The 19,499-nt window shown below is 45.4% G+C and overlaps 1 protein-coding gene across 2 annotated transcripts in view; it reads right to left on the bottom strand.

The window, feature by feature from the left end:
- Positions 1–221: 221 nt before the first annotated feature.
- Positions 222–19,499, bottom strand: part of ILRUN (inflammation and lipid regulator with UBA-like and NBR1-like domains) — a 123,278-nt gene continuing 104,000 nt past the window's right edge. The window contains exon 5 of one of the 2 annotated variants that reach the window (XM_029241977.1): positions 222–4,864. In XM_029241977.1, the coding sequence (XP_029097810.1) occupies positions 4,829–4,864 (36 nt within the window). In that variant the 3' untranslated portion in view covers positions 222–4,828. The remainder of the gene's footprint in view (positions 4,865–19,499) is intronic. The other variant, XM_029241976.1, reaches the window with a different exon arrangement.

Here is a 19,499-nt window from a genome sequence, read left to right as displayed (position 1 = left end):
CCAGACAAAAGCTCAGCTGAGAGCCCCCTCCCTGTCACCTAGCCCCCGTGGGAATGGCTCAGGCCAGGAGCTACCATCAAATCTGCTCCTTTCTCCCAGGGCCTGGTGACTTCTTCAAAGGTTACAGCCCCAAAGACAAACACATTCTGCCAAGCAAATAACTGTCCAACAGTGGGGGCCCTGGGGAAGGCCTGGGAGTGGGTCTGAGCTGCCAGAAGACCCAGGTGACAGGGTGGGGGCCCTTCTTCTGCAGAAAACAAATAGCCATGGGCATCTGGAAGGACGCAGGATGCAAGTGCACTGTCACAGCACTGGAGGCAGAGGCGAGGGTGCTCACCCCAGGGGTCTCTGGGCCAGTCTCCCAGGCTCCCTTGCGCTGGGCTCTGTGTCAGGCTATATGCAGACCCTGGGGCCTTGAGGCAGAGACCAGTTCTTCTGCGGTGCTTCCATCTGTCTTGTGCAATCTGTGGCCACAGGTTCCCTCACTGAGCTGCCTGCAGAGAGATGGCCGGGAAATCCCCTCCCCCCAATTCCCGCACCTTAGACCCCCTGGTTCAGTGCCAGGGCCACCATCATTTAGAACACACAGCTCTGCCGGTCAGGGTGAAGACCCAATTTGGGAGTCTGCAATTACGTGAAAACAATACCAGCATCTGGGAACCGATGCCATGGGTCCAAGCCTGTAAGACAAGCAACTCCCTTCCCCCTGTGATCTCACTTTCCCTTCAACACAGAAAGGGTGATGATGTGACTGAGGACACAGTTGAGTTCTGAGTTCCTGCAGACATGAAGGGATGAATACAGTGAACCCACACTTTGCTGATGTATTTGTCAATTAAGTTTCTTTCATGCTATGGACCACCGTGTAACCCACCTCCCCATCTCCAGAGGCCAAGGTGATAGGCCTGTCTCACATAAGTACGTGGGGGTAGGATCCAAGTTAGCTTGTCAACTGCCTGGAGTGTGGTCCCTAACTGGCTCTCGGGCTCCCAGACCAATTTGCAAAAAGGTACCTAATCCGTAATCCACCAGAACCACTAAAGAAAGATGCATTTCCTCTTCTAAATCTAGTCCCAGCTGGCTCTGAGGACTCCCCAACTCGGCCTTGTCTGTTTCCCCAGTAGGAAGATGCCCATGGTGCTCTGCATTCTTCCTGTGCAATTCCTGCATTCACACCTGTGCGCTGTGCCTGACACACAGTAAGTGCCCACACAATGCCTGCTGGCTGATACACACTAAGTTGGCCGGTACAGCTTATGTGCTGGGGATAGAGTAGTGCTCAACAGACGCATGGTAGGTAGCCTGGGGAGGCCACTGGAAAGAGTTTCACTCTTCTGGTCACCGGAAACCAGGAACGGCAGCAGATTTAATGATAATCCCAGGACTGATTTCACAAACATATAATGAACCGCAGGGTCTCAGTCTTCCCATATGCAAGAAGGAGAGACACAGAGACCAAAAAGCGCATATCACAGAGCCACTGGGGGGCCAAGCAGGTACACAGGGCTTCAGGGAGCAATAAACTCACTGACACACATGAAAACAGGGTTTTTTTTGGTGTGTGTTAATTTAATCATACAAATATTCATTTATACAGTAAGGAAAAACCTCCTCATCTTCATCTCCTCCCAGGCACCATAAGGCCCCACCACAAACACCCACCCAGCTTGCTTGCTGCACACCACTGTCCAGGTGGAGAAGGCAGCTACTGCTGCTCCAGCATTCACACGAGGAAACAAAGAAAAGGCGAGGCAGGGTGGGGTGGGGAATCAGCTTGCAGCTCTGGGCCCTGGCAACCCCACCACCCTCTCCCGCTGGGGCTCACATTGAATTTGGGGAGGTGCTTATTCTTATGCCCACTTCCCACCTTGGCCACCCTCGGGCCACTCCAGCTGTCTTGGTGAGGTTCTCTCCTGGCTGGAAGTGCCTTTGATGGACTTTAGGAAACAGCCAGTCCTTGCTGGGGGAAGAGAAGGCTGTTTCTTGTAGAAAATGCCCCAAATTCAACTGTCCCCATGGGAAAAAAGAAAAAAAGCATGCACACGTGCACACACATCCACACACACCTCACTCCGTGCACACAGACAGGTTCCTCCCAAGCCTGAGCCCCTCTGCCTCCCCCACTGGGCTCAGGTCCTTAAGGATGGTGCCTGCCTCACCTCGCGGGTGCCAGACACTGGTGGTCCTGCCCAGAGGCAGCCTGTCATTTGGTAAAGAGTCCAAGGGGAACTGAGACTACTGGGGCCGAGAGGGTAGCCTTTGCCGCCCCACCAGGCAGTGGAAAAGAGGGGCTCCAAGGACTTGCTCAGAACCCAAACCAGCGAGAAGAGGCAGGATGAATGGTACTAACAGCCGCCAGGTCTTGGGGGAAACATGGACTCCTTCCGCCCCTACTCCATGGCTTGCACTCGCTCTGGCCTCTGCAAGGAGCTCACCTCTCCAAAGACGTGTACAGAAATGGTTTGTTCTTGGGAGGGAAGCCAACGTGCTTGGGACAACTACCTTGCCAGGTGAGACTGCCTAAAAGCAAGAGGAGGCGCAGGATCCCTCTGGCAGGGCCAGACCCGCTGACGGTGATCTATGAAGCCACTGCTGAATAACGGCAGGCACCCCCTCCTGAGAAAAGGGGAAGGGGCACCTAGTGTGGGGCAGATGAGGAAGCCTGGAAACCAGGGGACGTAAAGCCTCCCATGACCCTGCAGGGGCAGCTGGAGATGTGATGCTTTGAGGGCTATCAAGTGAGCAGAACGGCTGGGCATGTGTGGGCTCCAGGGTGGCGGTGTCCCAGGAGGTTGGCACCAACAGTGGCGGCAGTCTGGGCCCAATAGGGCCCTCAAACAAAAAGCCATTGTGAGCCCCTGGCTTGGACCTGTGGTGGCCTGGGCACCTCTGCTCTGCTGGGAATGGGGTGCTCTTTGTGTGCATAGAAAGTAGGTGCTCCAGTGTGAGCTCTAGTCCAGCCCCAGACCCAGCTGCACTGCCCTTTCAGCAGGCAGTCTCCACCCTCCCCTGGGGCTTCTCCAGTGGACCAATGTTTCTCCCCCTTTTATTTGGGGGGAGGTGGGGAGGCAAAGGGGGAATTTCATACAAGCTTTTCTCTCACAATCAAACTTGGAAAACACAACAGTCTCAGAAGAGGATGAGGAGGAACAAACAACACATGTTTTCGGAACTCAGACACCCAGACAGAGACAGACAGGCAGGCAGACCCTCACCCACACCCAGGCTATATGACCCCTTGCAGCCAATCATCGACCTGGACTCCCTGCTGTCTCACACCCCCGGGGTGGGTGGGGGTGTGGTAACAGGCAGGTGACCCAGCAACCGCACCCTAGATCCATATCCCCGGCTATCAAACGAACCAAGACTCGAGGGAAGGAGGGGGTGAGAAGAGAAGAGGGACTTTGCATATTCTTGTATCTTTGGCAGACAGCTGTTCTGGCCTGGTTTAAGCTTCCCATGGAGATATCCACATCTCAACCTGCTCGGAATCCACAGGATGCCAGTGGGGCTACCTGTCCCAGTGAGCAGCCAGCCAATCAACCTGTGCTCCGGCTGGGCTGTCCCTTGCCCGCCACCTCCCAATAACTAAGCATCCTGCTCAGGGCGGGGGTCCTTTCATTCCCAGCAAAATGTGGTCTCCAAGATCACGCAGTCAGTAAGCGTGGCCCTTCCCCATGGCAAATTCCCCATCTGGGGCTACATTTTCATATCTTAACAGCTCAGCCTCCACTAACAGGCTGCAAAAACGCCACAAAGGACAACTGGAGAGAAACACAGGGAAGGGAGTTGTGTGACAACAGAGAAGCAGGGGACACCTTCACATTCGCCTGCTGCACACTCGCTGGTGAGCTGCACCAACACCCGTGTGTGTGTGTGCACACAGCACACACATATACGCAGCACAGAGGCAGCGTTCCCAGAGTGAATGTGGAGCCGCTGTGTACCAAGAATCCAAGAGAGCAGTAAGCGTGATGGCATTTCTCTCCGCCAAGAGAAACATGGAAGGAAAGCAATTCGAATTGTTACAAGTGTGTGCAGGAGGACACCTCTCAGCCTCACAAACTCCCACGTCACCCGAGATCTGTCCTCAAGGCTTCCTCTGCTGGCCACACAGGGAAGTTTGGTCTTCAGAGAGGTTCTGACGGTAACAAGCCACAGGGCTGACAAATACAAATGTCAAAGGTGTAAATCAACAGAAGATTAAAGAGAAAAGAAGAGGAAAAGCGAGATAACTCATGGGCTGATACCATTAAAAGCAAATGGGGTTGGAGACTCATGGAGTCAGGTGGCACGGCAGGTGTCCTCCTATAGCACTGACCCGCAGAGTCCCCAAGCAGGCCATGCCAGTTTTGAACCTGAATTGCTTCCAGAGCAAGCATTCTATAAACAGCATGTTATCCCTTATCTAAAAAAAAACAAAAAAAGTGGGGAAAGGGGAAAAAATTAACATGTGCTCAAAACTACAACCTGTCTGTAGGCAAAATAATTTTTGTTTAAAAAGATGGCTTTTTTCCCCCATTTTAAACATTTTTTTCCTTCCCGAGCAACCTAATGACTTGTTAGACTGACACCTAATAAACAAAACCCAAACTGGCTGCATGGATTTCTTCTTGGTAGCCTCAACACCACTCCTGCGACTCGGCATTCACACACGCACACTGAGTTTACTCAAAACTAGTCTTTCTGATTCTTCCTCTTCTTCCAGGATGGGGGTCAGAGCCAGGGGTCCGTGCGATGTGGTCTGCAATCCAGAGGAACCCCTTGCCCTCCCCCCCAGAGTCAAGCCTTCTGTCTTTTGTTAATTTTTCTTCTTGCTGACACCCGTTTAAGACTGGCCGAAGGGGTAAGGCCCGTGGAGCCCCTGGAAGAGAGTGAACACAGTCAGTGATGGCAGACACAGCAGGTACAATGTGACAACCAAACCAAGTAAAAGAATCTACGGTTCCCAGTGAGCCAGAAGGAAGCTCCAAGGCACAAACAAGGCTTGAGGGTTGTCCTTGCCATGCAAATCTTCAGGAGGCCACATATCAGCACATTTCAAGTTTTTGCTAAGTGTTCTCCTGCAAACACACCATCCAAGAGAGGGGAGGCTGGTGGAGAGATTCTTCATCTTTCAAATTCTAGATCAACTGGTGCCAACTTTCCTCCACCCAGGTCACAAAGCCTGCCCTCCTTCTTGACAACATCTTAACCTCTCTGCTAAAGATCCTTGGACACCACTTTCTGCACCCTTAACCTCAGGTGCAGGCTACTGCTGGCTGATGGCACTTATATCAACAACACACACACTGGAGCAGAAAAAGCAACTGTCCACCGGGCACCTAGTGCAGACATGGCAGCAGGGGGTCTGCATACACTGTCTTTAGGTGTATTACTACACTCATTTGACTGATGCCTATCTGACTGCAGACATTAGGAGACTTGTTCAAAGCCACATGGGTAGTAAAAGGCAGAGCCAAGATTCAAACCCAAGTCTGATCTTTGCTCTCTTCACATTGCCTCTCCCTTGCCGCATGATGATAAGGTTTACTCCAAATTCCCAAAGGTGTTTTCTATGCTGCTTGGCTGGTGGAGAAGGCATCATAGTCTCACTTTTCCCTTACGTTAAGAAAGAGACACCAAGATGTACCAACACCAAAAGTGGCCACACAAACTTGCTGGAGGATGTCTTGTGCCTCCCTCCACCTTCACACCTCTGTGGAGTGTGCTCCTTGAAAAGACCCAGTCAATGCCAAGACCTGGGAGGGCAAAGGTAACCGGTAACCAGCCTCACTAAAGGTCCTACACCCCAAACTGGCCCAGAAGCAGAGGGCCCTTGGACCAAGGGGACCAAATGGGTACGGAGAACAGGTGGCACAGCCATAATCATGACAAATGACCAGAGGGGTTTCCCGATGCTTGACAGCTACGTTAAGTAAGAATCCTGAATCTAGGCACAATTGGGGTGAGGAGGCACAAGAATGACTGAGATGACATTTTCCATTAGCTTGGTAAGATGTGGACAGTCAGAATTTGATTATCTTTTAAAACTGACACTTGTCTTTGAAAAGAAATGTAAGCGCTTGGTTGCAGGGTTGCCAATGATTAGAATCCCTTTCCAGTATGACTTTGTTTGCTGCCATCTCTCTAGCACTTAGCATGGCACCTGTCCCTGAGCAAGCACCCGGCAAGTACTGTTGAATTAATAATTGAAAGAGAACAGGTATTTCTCAGACTACTACCTGGAGTGCCAGACCCTTCGAAGTGCGAAGACCCTTCGAAGAATATTGGCCCTTCCAAACCAAGTTTTTAAACAGCCGCTTAGGCCTGGGGACACAAGTGTCTGCGTCATGCCATCCATCTGGTCACAGCCTCCCAGGTCCCAGAAGAGGCTGGGCTCCCTGGGAGTGGTCAGCTAGAGATGCACAACCTTCACAGTTTTCACTGCAATGGGCTGCGGGTCACGCAGAAGTGGGAGAAGGAGATCTGGGTTCTGATCCCCGCTTTGCACTAGCACACCAAATGACCATGAATAAAGTCCCTTCCCCTCACAGGATCTCAGATTCCTCCTTAAAACTTCCAGATTTAAGGTTCTAGGAGTTGACATAAAGTACCTAGCTCAGGAGGTTGAAAAACAGTGTTCTAAGAAAAAAATGCCCTTTGGTCATGCTTATTTAGACCAGAGGTCAAAGCTGCCAAAAACAGGGAGCATGAGATTAAAGTTCCCAGTTTTTTTTCAGTGGAAAGCACTGAAATTGCTTTTGTCTTTTTTTTTCTCCCTCCATAAAAAGCCTCAAGAGACCAAAAATAGGCCTCAAGCTGCTTGGTGGTATCGCTGAAGAGGTGAACGTGGGAGACAGGTAGGCCAACACTGAAAAAGCATCAACTACGTGCCGCCAGGTGCTGCTGGAGCACTTGAACATGTTCTCTTTAATTCTCACAAAGATAAACTGAGACAAGTATGCTCTCCAAGCTCAGAGAGGTGAGGTAACCTGATCAAGAGCACAGAGCTGGTAAGCAAAGCAGTGGTGGTTAAAATGTCACGTTTGCCAGCCCCGAGTCAACCATGCCTCCAGCAGGCGAGCTGAGGCTGTAACCATGTCAGTAGTCACAGACCCACCCACTCAAACAAGTGTGGGCCGGACCAGCTAAAGGCTCTCAGACTCCATTTTGTGGGGCCTGGTTGGAGGGTCACAGGCCCCAGAGATGGAAATTAAAGAAGCTTAAAACAAGCTGCTGGGCTTCCCTGGTGGCGCAGTGGCTGAGAGTCCACCTGCCGACGCAGGGGACGCGGGTTCGTGCCCCGGTCCGGGAAGATCCCACATGCCACGGAGCGGCTGGGCCCGTGAGCCATGGCCGCTGAGCCTGCGGGTCCGGAGCCTGTGCTCCCCAACGGGAGAGGCCACAACAGTGAGAGGCACGTGTATCGCAAACAAAAAACAAACAAACAAAAAAAAACACAAGCTGCTCTCAGTACTTCCCAACCAACATTCATTCATCCCAACAATCCAAGGAGAGCAACAAAGGCTCAGATTCCCATACGATTTAGAACCAATAAGACGCTCAAAAGTCTTTGTGCAGGAAAACACGCACAGAGAAAAGAAAGCAGAAAAACAAACAGCATTTGTTTTCTATGAATTTTTTCCCCCTTTACCCTAAATTTACCTGCTTTCCAGACCAAAGCTCCACACTCTTCACATAGGCCTTTATAAAGCAAGCACTAGCCTTGTGACTTGTCTGGAATGCTTGGAGAAGGGAGTTCATGACTTTGCCAAGGAGCTGTCGTGCATTCCCATTTTACAGATAAATGGATCCCATGCAATTGGCAGAGAGAGCAATACAGACATGGGCATTTTCAGATTTCCACCTGAATGCCCTGGCCCTTAGACCATTCAGTGTAGTATTTAACTAGTTTAGATTAAGAATTAATGTTGATCCTCTATTTATTGACTGAGGTGCTGTGCCTTTTGGAAAGAAAAATGCTATCTAATTCCCTTTCATCCAGGGAATGGCATATTGGAGTTGTTGATGTTTAACTGGCGCAGAAACATGGCTTGAGGAACAAGCTCTATTTTCCTTCCCCCCCAAATAAATTACTATCACTTCAAGAAAGAGAGAGGGAGCCAATTCTATCTCAGAATTACTTTATCATCTAGACTCCCCACATGCAGGATTACAGGTGTCACAAGTGGATCATAGAACACAGGCAATGCAACACCAGTTATAGAGAAAAAGCCTGGCGGAGATTCCAAGAACAGCTTGTCCAGGGCATCCGATGGCAGGAGGCCAAGCAGGAAGTGCCTTTCTTAAGAGTGGGATGAAGGTATATTTGAAACGAGATGCCCATCCACATTTCAGGTTCCACTGGAGTTCCAAGACCCCGTGTAACAGGTTCTGGTGGCTAATGTCTCCAACCCAAGCCCAAAAGTAGGGTTTGGCAATACAGATAGTGTTCACTGTCTTCTGGAGCCTAACAACTCTTCAACTTTTACCCACAGGAAAAGCAAATGCCAAACATTTTCATTAACCTGGTGGCATCTCTGATATCTCTCCTATAACAGGTGTGCCACTAATAAGGAAAACAGATCAAGGGATGGATGCATCAGATGGTACCACACAAAGCCCTGAATTAAACTCTTACAAGCAGAAATGGAGGCCATCACAGCATGATTACAAAACTCAGTTTGATGCAGAAAACCACCCTCTTCTCTATGAGGATTCACCTCTCACCACATAGGGACTAGCAGCAAGGCCGGATTTATGCATATTAATAGAGGGTGTAAATGACCAAGCCAAGAAAAGAACTCCTCTATCTGACTCCAGGTCTAAAGAGCAGCTCCCCAGGGTCAACTTGCACAGAAATGGCTTTTCAAAGGCTACATTTCTTGGGAGTAGCCCCACATCTGCTAGGGGACAAGAAAGTGTTCCTGGCGAAGGAGAGACAGCCTTTAGGTCCACAGGGGTTGAGGTGTTGCCTGTTTGCCTCAGTCTTCCCTAAGCTTTCACTGAATAGCTGTCATGGCTGTGAGCCCTGGGACCTAAATTCGACTTGGCTAGAGGGCAGGCGAGCCCTCTTAAAGCATGGGAGCTCCATACCTGCCAGCTAAGACAGAGGGGCCTCCCTACTCGTGGGTGTCTGGGAAGAGACCTTGGCCTCAAGCCAGCTGAATGATTACGGTAGTGGGGCCAGGTCCTTAGCTGAACTTCCGCAATGGAATAACTACCGTGAGTCATAATTTGGCTAATTTTCTAAAATATTTTTAAAAGAGAACACTTATAGACATAACAGACAAGCAAGCTCAGTTTCACTCATCACAATCTCCTGAAAGGACAATTTAAGATCCAGTACTTGTGGGCCTGTCCTCAAAGCAAACTAAAAATAAAAACTATCTTTTTGATTTGTTTTTCACAGTAGTTTACAGTTGCCCCCGTGGAATAGTAGAGTCACTCCCAGCCGGTGATTTGGTTATCACTGATCTTATGTGAGTGGGTACCTACAATAACTTAAAAAGTTCTTCCTAAAATTATATAGAAATCAAAATTACTTTTCCAAAAAGGAGTACTAAAAAAACAGGAAACTACTTTGTTTCAGATAGAATGTATTTTTTTAAAGAACTTTAAAAAAAAATTATTTATTTATTTAGGCTGCGCTGGGTCTTAGTTGCAGCACATGGGATCTTCATTGCAGCATGTTTAGTTGCAGCATGAGGGATCTTTAGTTGCAGCATGAGGATTTCTTAGTTTTGGCATGCACGTGGGATCTAGTTCCCTGACCAGGGATTGAACCCGGGCCCCCTGCACTGGGAGCATGGAGTCTTACCCACTGGACCACCAGGGAAGTCCCTCAGCTAGAATATTTTTAGATGTTTACTCATCAATGTTCAGCAGTAGGGAGTACAGTGCTATCAGAAGAGAAAGCTGCCCTTTTACGACAGTGGAACCTGTTTCTTTTTTTCTTTTCTTTTCTTATTTTGGCCGTACCATGCACGTGGCACATGGGATCCTAGTTCCCCGACCAGGGATTGAACCCACACCCCCTGCATTAGAAGTACAGTCTTAACCACTGGACTGACCGTCAGGAAAGTCCAGTGAAACCTGTTTCTGCCAGTTATTTGTACCTTGCACATAGTAAGACACAAGTGTCAGTAAAATGAATGAATGAACTGTGAAATACTCTGCACTGCTGAGCCATCTCTGTTTAACTAACCTTCCAGGAGAAAAAAAAAAAAGAAGGCTAAAATTCCTAATGAAACAACAATGTCTTACGAGGGCTTTTGAGGGTACTCTTTCTATATGAAAGCCTGTTTAGATAAAGCACCACAACATGAAAACTTTCACATACCTGTCTTATTTTGCTTTTATTTGTGATTTGATTTAAATAAATAAAAAGGTTCACACTGGTTAATAAAAAGAGAGGAGCGTTTGCTGCATGACTGTGAAATAATATGCTCTCGAGGTGTACACTGATGGCAGCATCAGATAACACCACCAGGGCCCTCCTCCTCCTTTCTCATTTCCTGGGCCAGTCCCAGTCGGCGCTTCGCCCACCTAGTGCTCCTTTTGTATCATTTATGTACACTGAATGCAAACACAGAAGAATACAGGGTTTAGTATTAAGTTCTGTCCTGATCCTGTACTGCAAACATGGTGTGGTGAGGCCCTGCTCATGGGGCTGGCTTGGCTGGCAAGGGCCAGAGACTGACCAAGCCCTGATCGAACCCACTTGTCTCTCATTAATTAGAAATCAAGTCTGTACTGGAGTAATGGGCAGGGCAGTGAGGACTCTTCTCTCAGGAGCACTCAAAGCAGCGCTCTTCCCTCGATGGATGCTGACCGCACAAGAAGGCTTGCTGGTGGAATATCAGGGCCAGATCATCATGATGGGAACTTCTGCAGATGCTTTAACACTGGTGTTCAAGCCACTTTCATGTGACAGTCCTCAAAATTTCAAAGATGCAGTGGCTGAAGACAAGTATGAGAACAAGCCAAAGAAAAGAAAATAAACGTACTTTTATGCATGAAGGCTGCTCATGGGGCAGGCTCAGTTCACAGCCTACTGATTGTGCCAAAGTTGTGCTTAAAAGCATAACTCAGTTATAAGCGTGGTGAACTGTTGTTTTAAAAGCCCTGTAAAAGCATTTTTTATACTTATCTCTGTAACACAGTTTTTCTGTTGCTCTTAACTAACTTCTACAGTCCTGCTGGGGACCTTCGCATCTATCCATCCATCCTCCCTCTAACCACCCATCCAATCCTTTGCCATGCATCCATCCTCTGTTCTTCCTCCATCATCTACCTTTCCATCCTCCCTCCAGACATCCTCCATCCTCCTTCCATTCTTCCTCTGTCATTAATCCTCCCATCCCCCCAAGCTCCCCATGGCCAAAGGGAACTCCCAGAGCCTTCACCTACCCCCTGACAAATCAAGAAAATCACCAGGAAGAATAAAACTCAAACATAATTGTGAATGAAAAGATATTATTTAAAGTCCTACAAGGAGATGAAGGATGTTAGTTGAGTTTGACTTCCCTTTCATTAAAAACTTCAGAAAAGGCTATTTGCTATTTGAAATTCTAGTCCCCAAGATCTCATGTAAGAGCAAGTGTGCTAGAATCCAGGTGAGATGCAGGCTCTCTCATGGCCATCTCTTAGGGTAGAGGAGATTCCTAGAAAGGAAGAAAGAAGTGATAAGAGTCTCACTGGGGAGAACACCTAAAAGGAGAGAACACTTATCCAAGTTCCCAGCCATGTGGCCATTGGTGCTGTACTATGGGAGTCCTGAGGCACAGGGTGAGGCTGCTGGTCCCACTTCCTCTCAGAATTTCCATTCAAGCTCCTGTACACTTTCCTTACATGCCACTGTCTCCCCCACCTCTCTTACAATTAATTCACAGTATCACCTCCCCCCACCTCCACCCCAGCCAATGGCTGGCTGATTGAGGGAGAATAAACTGTCTTTCCTTCAGCCATATTTGGTTTCATCTTGCACCCCCCTGCTCAAAAGCATTGTTAGCACTCTGATTCCTCTCACATTAAAGGTGAACTCTTCTTTGCTTGGCTTTCAAAGGTCTTCCTCCAAAATTCACCCCATCCTCTTTAAGCACACCTCACTCACCACAATCAGGCTGGCTAGTGTCCCCTGAACACACCCTGCCTGTGAATGCCTCTGGGCCTTCCTGCATGTGACTCCTTTTCCCTCCAATTCGGTTTGAATCTATCATTTCTTTCTTTTTTTTTTTTTTCTTGGCCGCACTGCATGTCATGTGGGATTTTAGTTCCCCGACCAGGGATCGAACCTGTGCCCCCTGCAGTGGAAATGCAGAGTTCTAACCATTGGACTGCCAGGGAAGTCCCAGTTTGAACCTATCATTCACCAAGGTATCATTTTCCTGGCTACTCCAAACCTCATTGTTTTCTCCTTCCTTCAAACTCAAGAGCACTTAAAACTCAACTGGAACTCAATATACTCCATCTTTACTGGTCTCATTCTTTCCTATGAGCTAGTCACATCTAAGTAATCAGACAGTAAATTCTTTGACAATAAGGAAGTATTAGCACAGGCTGAGGAACCTAGGAGGCCTCCCTTATTGACTAAATAATACCAAACCTCTCTCTGTTAAAGTACTTTTTTTTTTTTGCGGTACACGGGCCTCTCACTGTTGTGGCCTCTCCCGTTGCAGAGCACAGGCTCTGGACGCGCAGGCTCAGCGGCCATGGCTCACGGGCCCAGCCGCTCCGCGGCATGTGGGATCTTCCCGGACCGGGGCACAAACCCGTGTCCCCTGCATTGGCAGGCGGACTCTCAACCACTGCGCCCCAGGGAAGCCCCTGTTAAAGTAGTTTTGATGAATGTCCACAGCTTTGAAAAGGGTCTCGCTTTCAGTTGAGCTCTAAGGAAGCCCATACTTTCCCCTGATGTACAGCAGCCTTTAATTTTACATTGTGCACCTGGTCCTGCTGGAATACAATCAGAGCACACTTAGCAAAGAACAAGTCACTGAAACCTGAGCATCTACACCAGACACAAATCCTCACACTTTTTAAAAATTAATCATCAATTTTATACACATCAGTGTATACATGTCAATCCTAATCACCCAATTCATCACCCCCCCAACAGCTTTCCCGCCTTGGTGTCCATACGTTTGTTCTCTACATCTGTGTCTCAATTTCTGCCCTGCAAACCAGTTCATCTGTACCATTTTTCTAGGTTCAACATGTATGCGTTAATATACAATATTTGTTTTTCTCTTTCTGACTTACTTCACTCTGTATGACAGTCTCTAGGATCCATCCACGTCTCAACAAATGACCCAATTTCGTTCCTTTTTATGGCTGAGTAATATTCCATCATATATATGTGCCACATCTTTATCCATTCGTCTGTCAACGGGCATTCAGGTTGCTTCCATGGCCTGGCTATTGTAAATAGTGCTGCAATGAACACTGGGGTGCATGTGCCTTTTTAAATTGTGAAATTCTCTGGGTATATGCCGAGTAGTGGGATTGCAGGGTCATATGGTAATTCTATTTTTAGTTTTTTTAAGGAAACTCCATACTGTTCTCCATAGTGACTGTATCAGTTTACATTCCCACCAACAATGCAAGAGGGTTCCCTTTTCTCCACACCCTCTCCAGCATTTGTTGTTCGTAGATTTTCTGATGAAGCCCATTCTAACTGGGGTGAGGTGATACCTCATTGTAGTTTTGATTTGCATTTCTCTAATAATTAGTGATGTTGAGCAGCTTTTCATGTGCTTCTTGGCCATCTGTATGTCTTCTTTGGAGAAATGTCTATTTAGGTCTTCTGCCCCTTTTTGGACTGGGTTGTTTGTTTTTTTAATATCGAGCTGCATGAGCTGTTTATATATATTGGAGATTAATCCTTTGTCCGTTGATTCATATGCAAATATTTTCTCCCATTCTGAGGGTTGTCTTTTCATCTTGTTTATGGGTTCCTTTGCTGTGCAAAAGCTTTTAAGTTTGTTTATTTATTTTTGTTTTTATTTCCATTACTCTAGGAGGTGGATAAAAAAAGATCTTGCTGTGATTTATGTCAAAGAGTGTTCTTCTTATGTTTTCCTCTAAGAGTTTTATAGTGTCTGGTCTTACATTTAGGTCTCTAATCCATTTTGAGTTTATTTTTGTGTATGGTGTTAGGGAATGTTCAATTTCATTCTTTTAGATGTAGCTGTCCAGTTTTTCCAGCACCACTTATTGAAGAGACTGTCTTTTCTCCATTGTATATCCTTGCCTCCTTTGTCATAGATTAGTTGACCATAGGTGTGTGGGTTTACCTCTGGGCTTCCTATCTTGTTCCATTGATCTTTGTTTCTGTTTTTGTGCCAGTACCATATTGTCTTGATTACTGTAGCTTTGTAGTATAGTCTGAAGTCAGGGAGTCTGATTCCTCCAGCTCTATTTTTTTCCCTCAGGACTGCTTTGGCTATTCAGGGTCTTTTGTGTCTCCATACAAATTTTAAGATTTTTTGTTCTAGTTCTGTAAAAACTGCCACTGGTAATTTGATAGGGATTGCATTGAATCTGTAGATTGCTTTGGGTAGTACAGTCATTTTCACAATATTGATTCTTCCAATCCAGGAACATGGTATATCTCTCCATCTGTATCATCTTTAATTTCTTTCATCAGGGTCTTATAGTTTTCTGCATACAGGTCTTCTGTCTCCCTAGGTAGGATTATTCCTAGGCATTTAATTCTTTTTGTTGCACTGGTAAATGGGTGTTTCCTTTATTTCTCTTTCAGATTTTTCATCATTAGTGTATAGGAATGCAGGATATTTCTGTGCATTGATTTTGTATCCTGCTACTTTACCAAATTCATTGATTAGCTCTAGTAGTTTTCTGGTGGCATCTTTAGGATTCTCTATGTATAGTATCATGTCATCTGCAAACAGTGACAGTTTTACTTCTTCTTTTCCAATTTGTATTCCTTTTATTTCTTTTTCTTCTCTGATTGCCAAGGCTAGGACTTCCAAAAGTATGTTGAATAATAGCGGTAAGAGTGGACATCCTTGTCTTGTTCCTGATCTTAGAGGAAATGCTTTCAGTTTTTCACCATTGAGAATGATGTTTGTTGTGGGTTTGTCATATATGGCCTTTATTATGTTGAGGTAGGTTCCCTCTATGCCCACTTTCTGGAGAGTTTTTATCATAAATGGGTGTTGAATTTTGTCAAAAGCTTTTTCTGCATCTATTGAGATTATCATATGGTTTTTATTCTTCAATTTGTTAATATGGTGTATCACATTGATTGATTTGCATATACTGAAGAATCCTTGCATCCCTGGGATAAATCCCACTTGATCATGGTGTATGATCCTTTTAACGTGTTGTTGGATTCTGTTTGCTAGTATTTTGTTGAGGATTTTTGCATCCATATTCATCAGTGACATTGGTCTGTAATTTTCTTTTTTTGTAGTATGTTTGTCTGGTTTTGGTATCAGGGTGATGGTGGGCTCATAGAATGAGTTTAGGAGTTTTCCTTCCTCTGCAATTTTTTGGAAGCATTTGAGAAGGATGGGTGTTAGCTCTTCTCTAAATGTTTGATAGAATTCACCTGTGAAGCCATCTGGTCCTGGACTTTTGTTTGTTGGAAGATTTTTAATCACAGTTTCAATTTCATTACTTGTGACTGGTCTGTTCATATTTTCTATTTCTTCTTGGTTCAGTCTTGGAAGGTTATATCTTTCTAAGAATTTGTCCATTTCTTCCAGGTTGTCCATTTTATTGGCATAGAGTTGCTTGTCTCTTAGGATGCTTTGTATTTCTGCGGTGTCTGTTGTAACTTCTCCTTTTTCATTTCTAATTTTATTGATTTGAGTCCTCTCCCTCTTTTTCTTGATGAGTCTGGCTAATGGTTTATCAATTTTGTTTATCTTCTCAAAGAACCAGCTTTTAGTTTTATTGATCTTTGCTACTGTTTTCTTTGTTTCTATTTCAGTTATTTCTGCTCTGATCTTTATGATTTCTTTCCTTCTGCTAACTTTGGGTTTTGCTTGTTCTTTTTTCTCTAGTTTCTTTAGGTGTTAAGGTTAGATTATTTATTTGAGATTTTTCTTGTTTCTTGAGGTAGGCTTTTATAGCTATAAACTTCCCTCTTAGAACTGCTTTTGCTGCATCCCATAGGTTTTGGGTTGTGGTGTTTTCATTGTCATTTGTCTCTAGGTATTTTTTGATTTCCCCTTTGATTTCTTCAATGATCTCTTGGTTATTTAGTAACGTATTGTTTAGCCTCCATGTGTTTGTGTTTTTTACGTTTTTTCCCTGTAACTGATTTCTAATCTCACAGCATTGTGGTCAGAAAAGATGCTTGATATAATTTCAATTTTCTTAAATTTACTGAGGCTTGATTTGTGACCCAAGATGTGATCTATCCTGGAGAATGTTCCATGCACACTTGAGAAGAAAGCGTAATCTGCTGTTTTTGGATGGAATGTCCTAGAAATATCAATTAAATATATCTGTTCTATTTTGTCATTTAAAGCTTGTGCTTCCTTATTTATTTTCATTTTGGATGATCTGTCCATTGGTGTAAGTGAGGTGTTAGAAGTTCCCCACTATTACTGTGTTATTGTGGATTTCCTCTTTTACCGCTGTTAGCAGTTGCCTTATGTACTGAGGTGCTCCTATGTTGGGTGCATATATATTTATAATTGTTATATCTTCTTCTTGGATTGATCCCTTGATCATTATGTAGTGTCCTTCCTTGTCTCTTGTAACATTCTTTATTTTAAAGTCTATTTTACCTGATATGAGTATTGCTATTTCAGCTTTCTTTTGATTGCCATTTGCATGGAATATCTTTTTCCATCCCCTCACTTTCAGTCTGTATGTGTCCCTAGGTCTGAAGTGGGTCTCTTGTAGACAGCATATATATGGGTCTTGTTTTTGTATCCATTCAGCAAGCCTGTGTCTTTTGGTTGGAGCATTTAATCCATTCATGTTTAAGGTAATTATCGATATGTATGTTCCTATGACCATTTTCTTAATTGTTTTGGGTTTGTTTTTGTAGGGCCTTTTCTTCTCTTGTGTTTCCCATCTTTAGAAGTTCCTTTAGCATTTGTTGTAGAGCTGAATTCTCTTAGCTTTTGCTTGTCTGTAAAGGTTTTGATTTCTCCATCGAATCTGAATGAGATCCTTGCCGGGTAGAGTAAAATTAGTTGTAGGTTCCTCCCTTTCATCACTTGAAGTATATCATGCCACTCCCTTCTGGCTTGTAGAGTTTCTGCTGAGAAATCAGCTGTTAACCTTATGGGAGTTCCCTTGTATGTTATTTGTTGTTTTCCCTTACTGCTTTCAATGATTTTTCTTTGTCTTTAATTTTGCCAATTTGATTACTATGTGTCTCAGCGTGTTTCTCCTTGGGTTTATCCTGTATGGGACTAGCTGAGTTTCCTGGACTTAGGTGGCTATTTTCTTTCCCACGTTAGGGAAGTTTTTGACTATAATCTCTTCAAATATTTTCTTGCGTCCTTTCTCTCTCTCTTCTCCTCTGGGACCCCTATAGTGCGAATGTTGTTGCGTTTAATGTTGTCCCAAAGGTCTCTTAGGCTGTCTTTTTTTTTTTTTTTTTTTGCATTACACGGGCCTCTCCCGTTGCGGAGCACAGGCTCCGGACGCGCAGGCTCAGCGGCCATGGCTCATGGGCCCAGCCGCTCCACGGCATGTGGGATATTCCCGGAACGGGCCACGAACCCATGTCCCCTGCATCAGCAGGTGGACTCTCAATCACTGCGCCACTAAGGAAGCCCTGTCTTCATTTCACTCTTTTTTCTTTATTCTGTTCTGCATCAGTGAATTCCACCATTCTGTCTTCCAGGTCAGTTATCCGTTCTTCTGCCTCAGTTATTCTGCTATTGATTCCTTCTAGTGTAGTTTTCGTTTCAGTTACTGTATTGTTCATCTCTGTTTGTTCTTTAATTCTGCTAGGTCTTTGTTAAACATTTCTTGCATCTTCTCGTTCTTTGCCTCCATTGTTTTTCCGAGGTTCTGGATCATCTTCACTATCATTATTCTGAATTCTTTTTCTGGAAGGTTGCCTATCTCCACTTCATTTAGTTGTTTTTCTGGGGTTTTATCTTGTTCCTTCATCTGGTACATAGCCCTCTGCCTTTTCATCTTGTCTATCTTCCCGTGAATGTGGTTTTTGTTCCACAGGCTGCAGGACTGTAGTTCTTCTTGCTTCTGCTGTCTGCCCTCTGGTGGATAAGGCTATGTAACCTCATACTTTTGAATTATACTTATCTGCTTGAATTTCACCAGTCCCACTTCGAGAATTTTCATCAGAAATTAAAATGCTAAATTCAGAGTACAGGGAAAAGAATACGTCCTTACAACTGAAGTAAAATATGCTATCTTGGGAACACTAGCTCTGTTTCAGCTACAAGACTGCCCAGCATCAGCTCAGCCTATAACAATGCTCAGAGTCCCAAAGCAAAGAAGACGGAGCTGAACGTTCCACTTTGAAGCTGCTGCGGTACAAAAGAGAGAGTTCCTGGAAATACTTTTTATTCTCAGTCAGATAGTAATGTTACAAACAACAAAAGACATTTTCTAAGGCTCACAGTGTTTGCTTGATTTATTTTTAAAATGCACACATGACCCATGCCAATGCAAACACCAACAAGGCTGGGAGGACTTTGCTGGTTCCTCAGGGTTTTCAAAAGAGAGACATCTTAATATCATTAAACCAGAGTTTCCTGGCAAACCCCTTCTGTACAGAATGTGCTAATTTGCCAGCAAACAGGGGCAGGTTCCTCAGTTGCTGGGCACTGCTTCCTTCTTGGTCACAAATTCTTTTGTAGTTCCCGAAGATGAACAAGAAGGTCTCTACAACCTGACACTAAGTGTATAAACTACCTTCACAGAACAGCAAACGAACTTTGCTTCTGCCAGCAAGCCTCAGCATAGTGTGGTGTAGAAGAACACTAGACTCCAACTGGGTTCCCTGGGTTCCAGCCCATGGCCCACCCCCAATTTGCTGTGTGAATGTGAGCAAGTCACTTACAACTTCCTTATTGTTTTGTCAAATGAAGAGTATAACTAACTACAAAAGTCACAAGAGTGTCGTGAATTAAGAATAAGAATAAATGCAGTAGAGGTGCTTTGAGTAACAGCAGTTTTACATGTTAGACAGATAGCATTAAGCTCAGTCCTTGGACCTCTTCTCCATCTATACCAGTGGTTTCCAAGTAGGGAAGTTTTGCTCCTGCCCCAGGGGGCATTTGGCAATGTCTGGAGATGTTTTTGGCTCTTGCACTTGGGGCTAGGGAGGTACTACTGGCATCCAGTGGGTAAAGGCCAGGGATGCTGCTGAACATCTTACGATGCATAAGATCCATACCACACTGCCCTCTGAAGCAAAAGAAGACGCATCCGGCCTAAAATGTCAATAGTCTTACTCTGTTGGCTGAGAAAACCCTGCTTTACATAGACTCATCACTTTGTGGATTGCAGCCAGGCTCATAGCATTAGATACCATCCACATGAAATGACTC

The sequence above is a fragment of the Monodon monoceros genome, unplaced genomic scaffold (assembly GCF_005190385.1).
Source record: "Monodon monoceros isolate NGI ecotype Baffin Bay Population unplaced genomic scaffold, NGI_Narwhal_1 Super_Scaffold_3, whole genome shotgun sequence".
Lineage (NCBI taxonomy): Eukaryota > Metazoa > Chordata > Mammalia > Artiodactyla > Monodontidae > Monodon > Monodon monoceros.
Note: the sequence above shows the minus strand (reverse complement) of the source record. Positions and strands in the feature narration are given on the sequence as shown.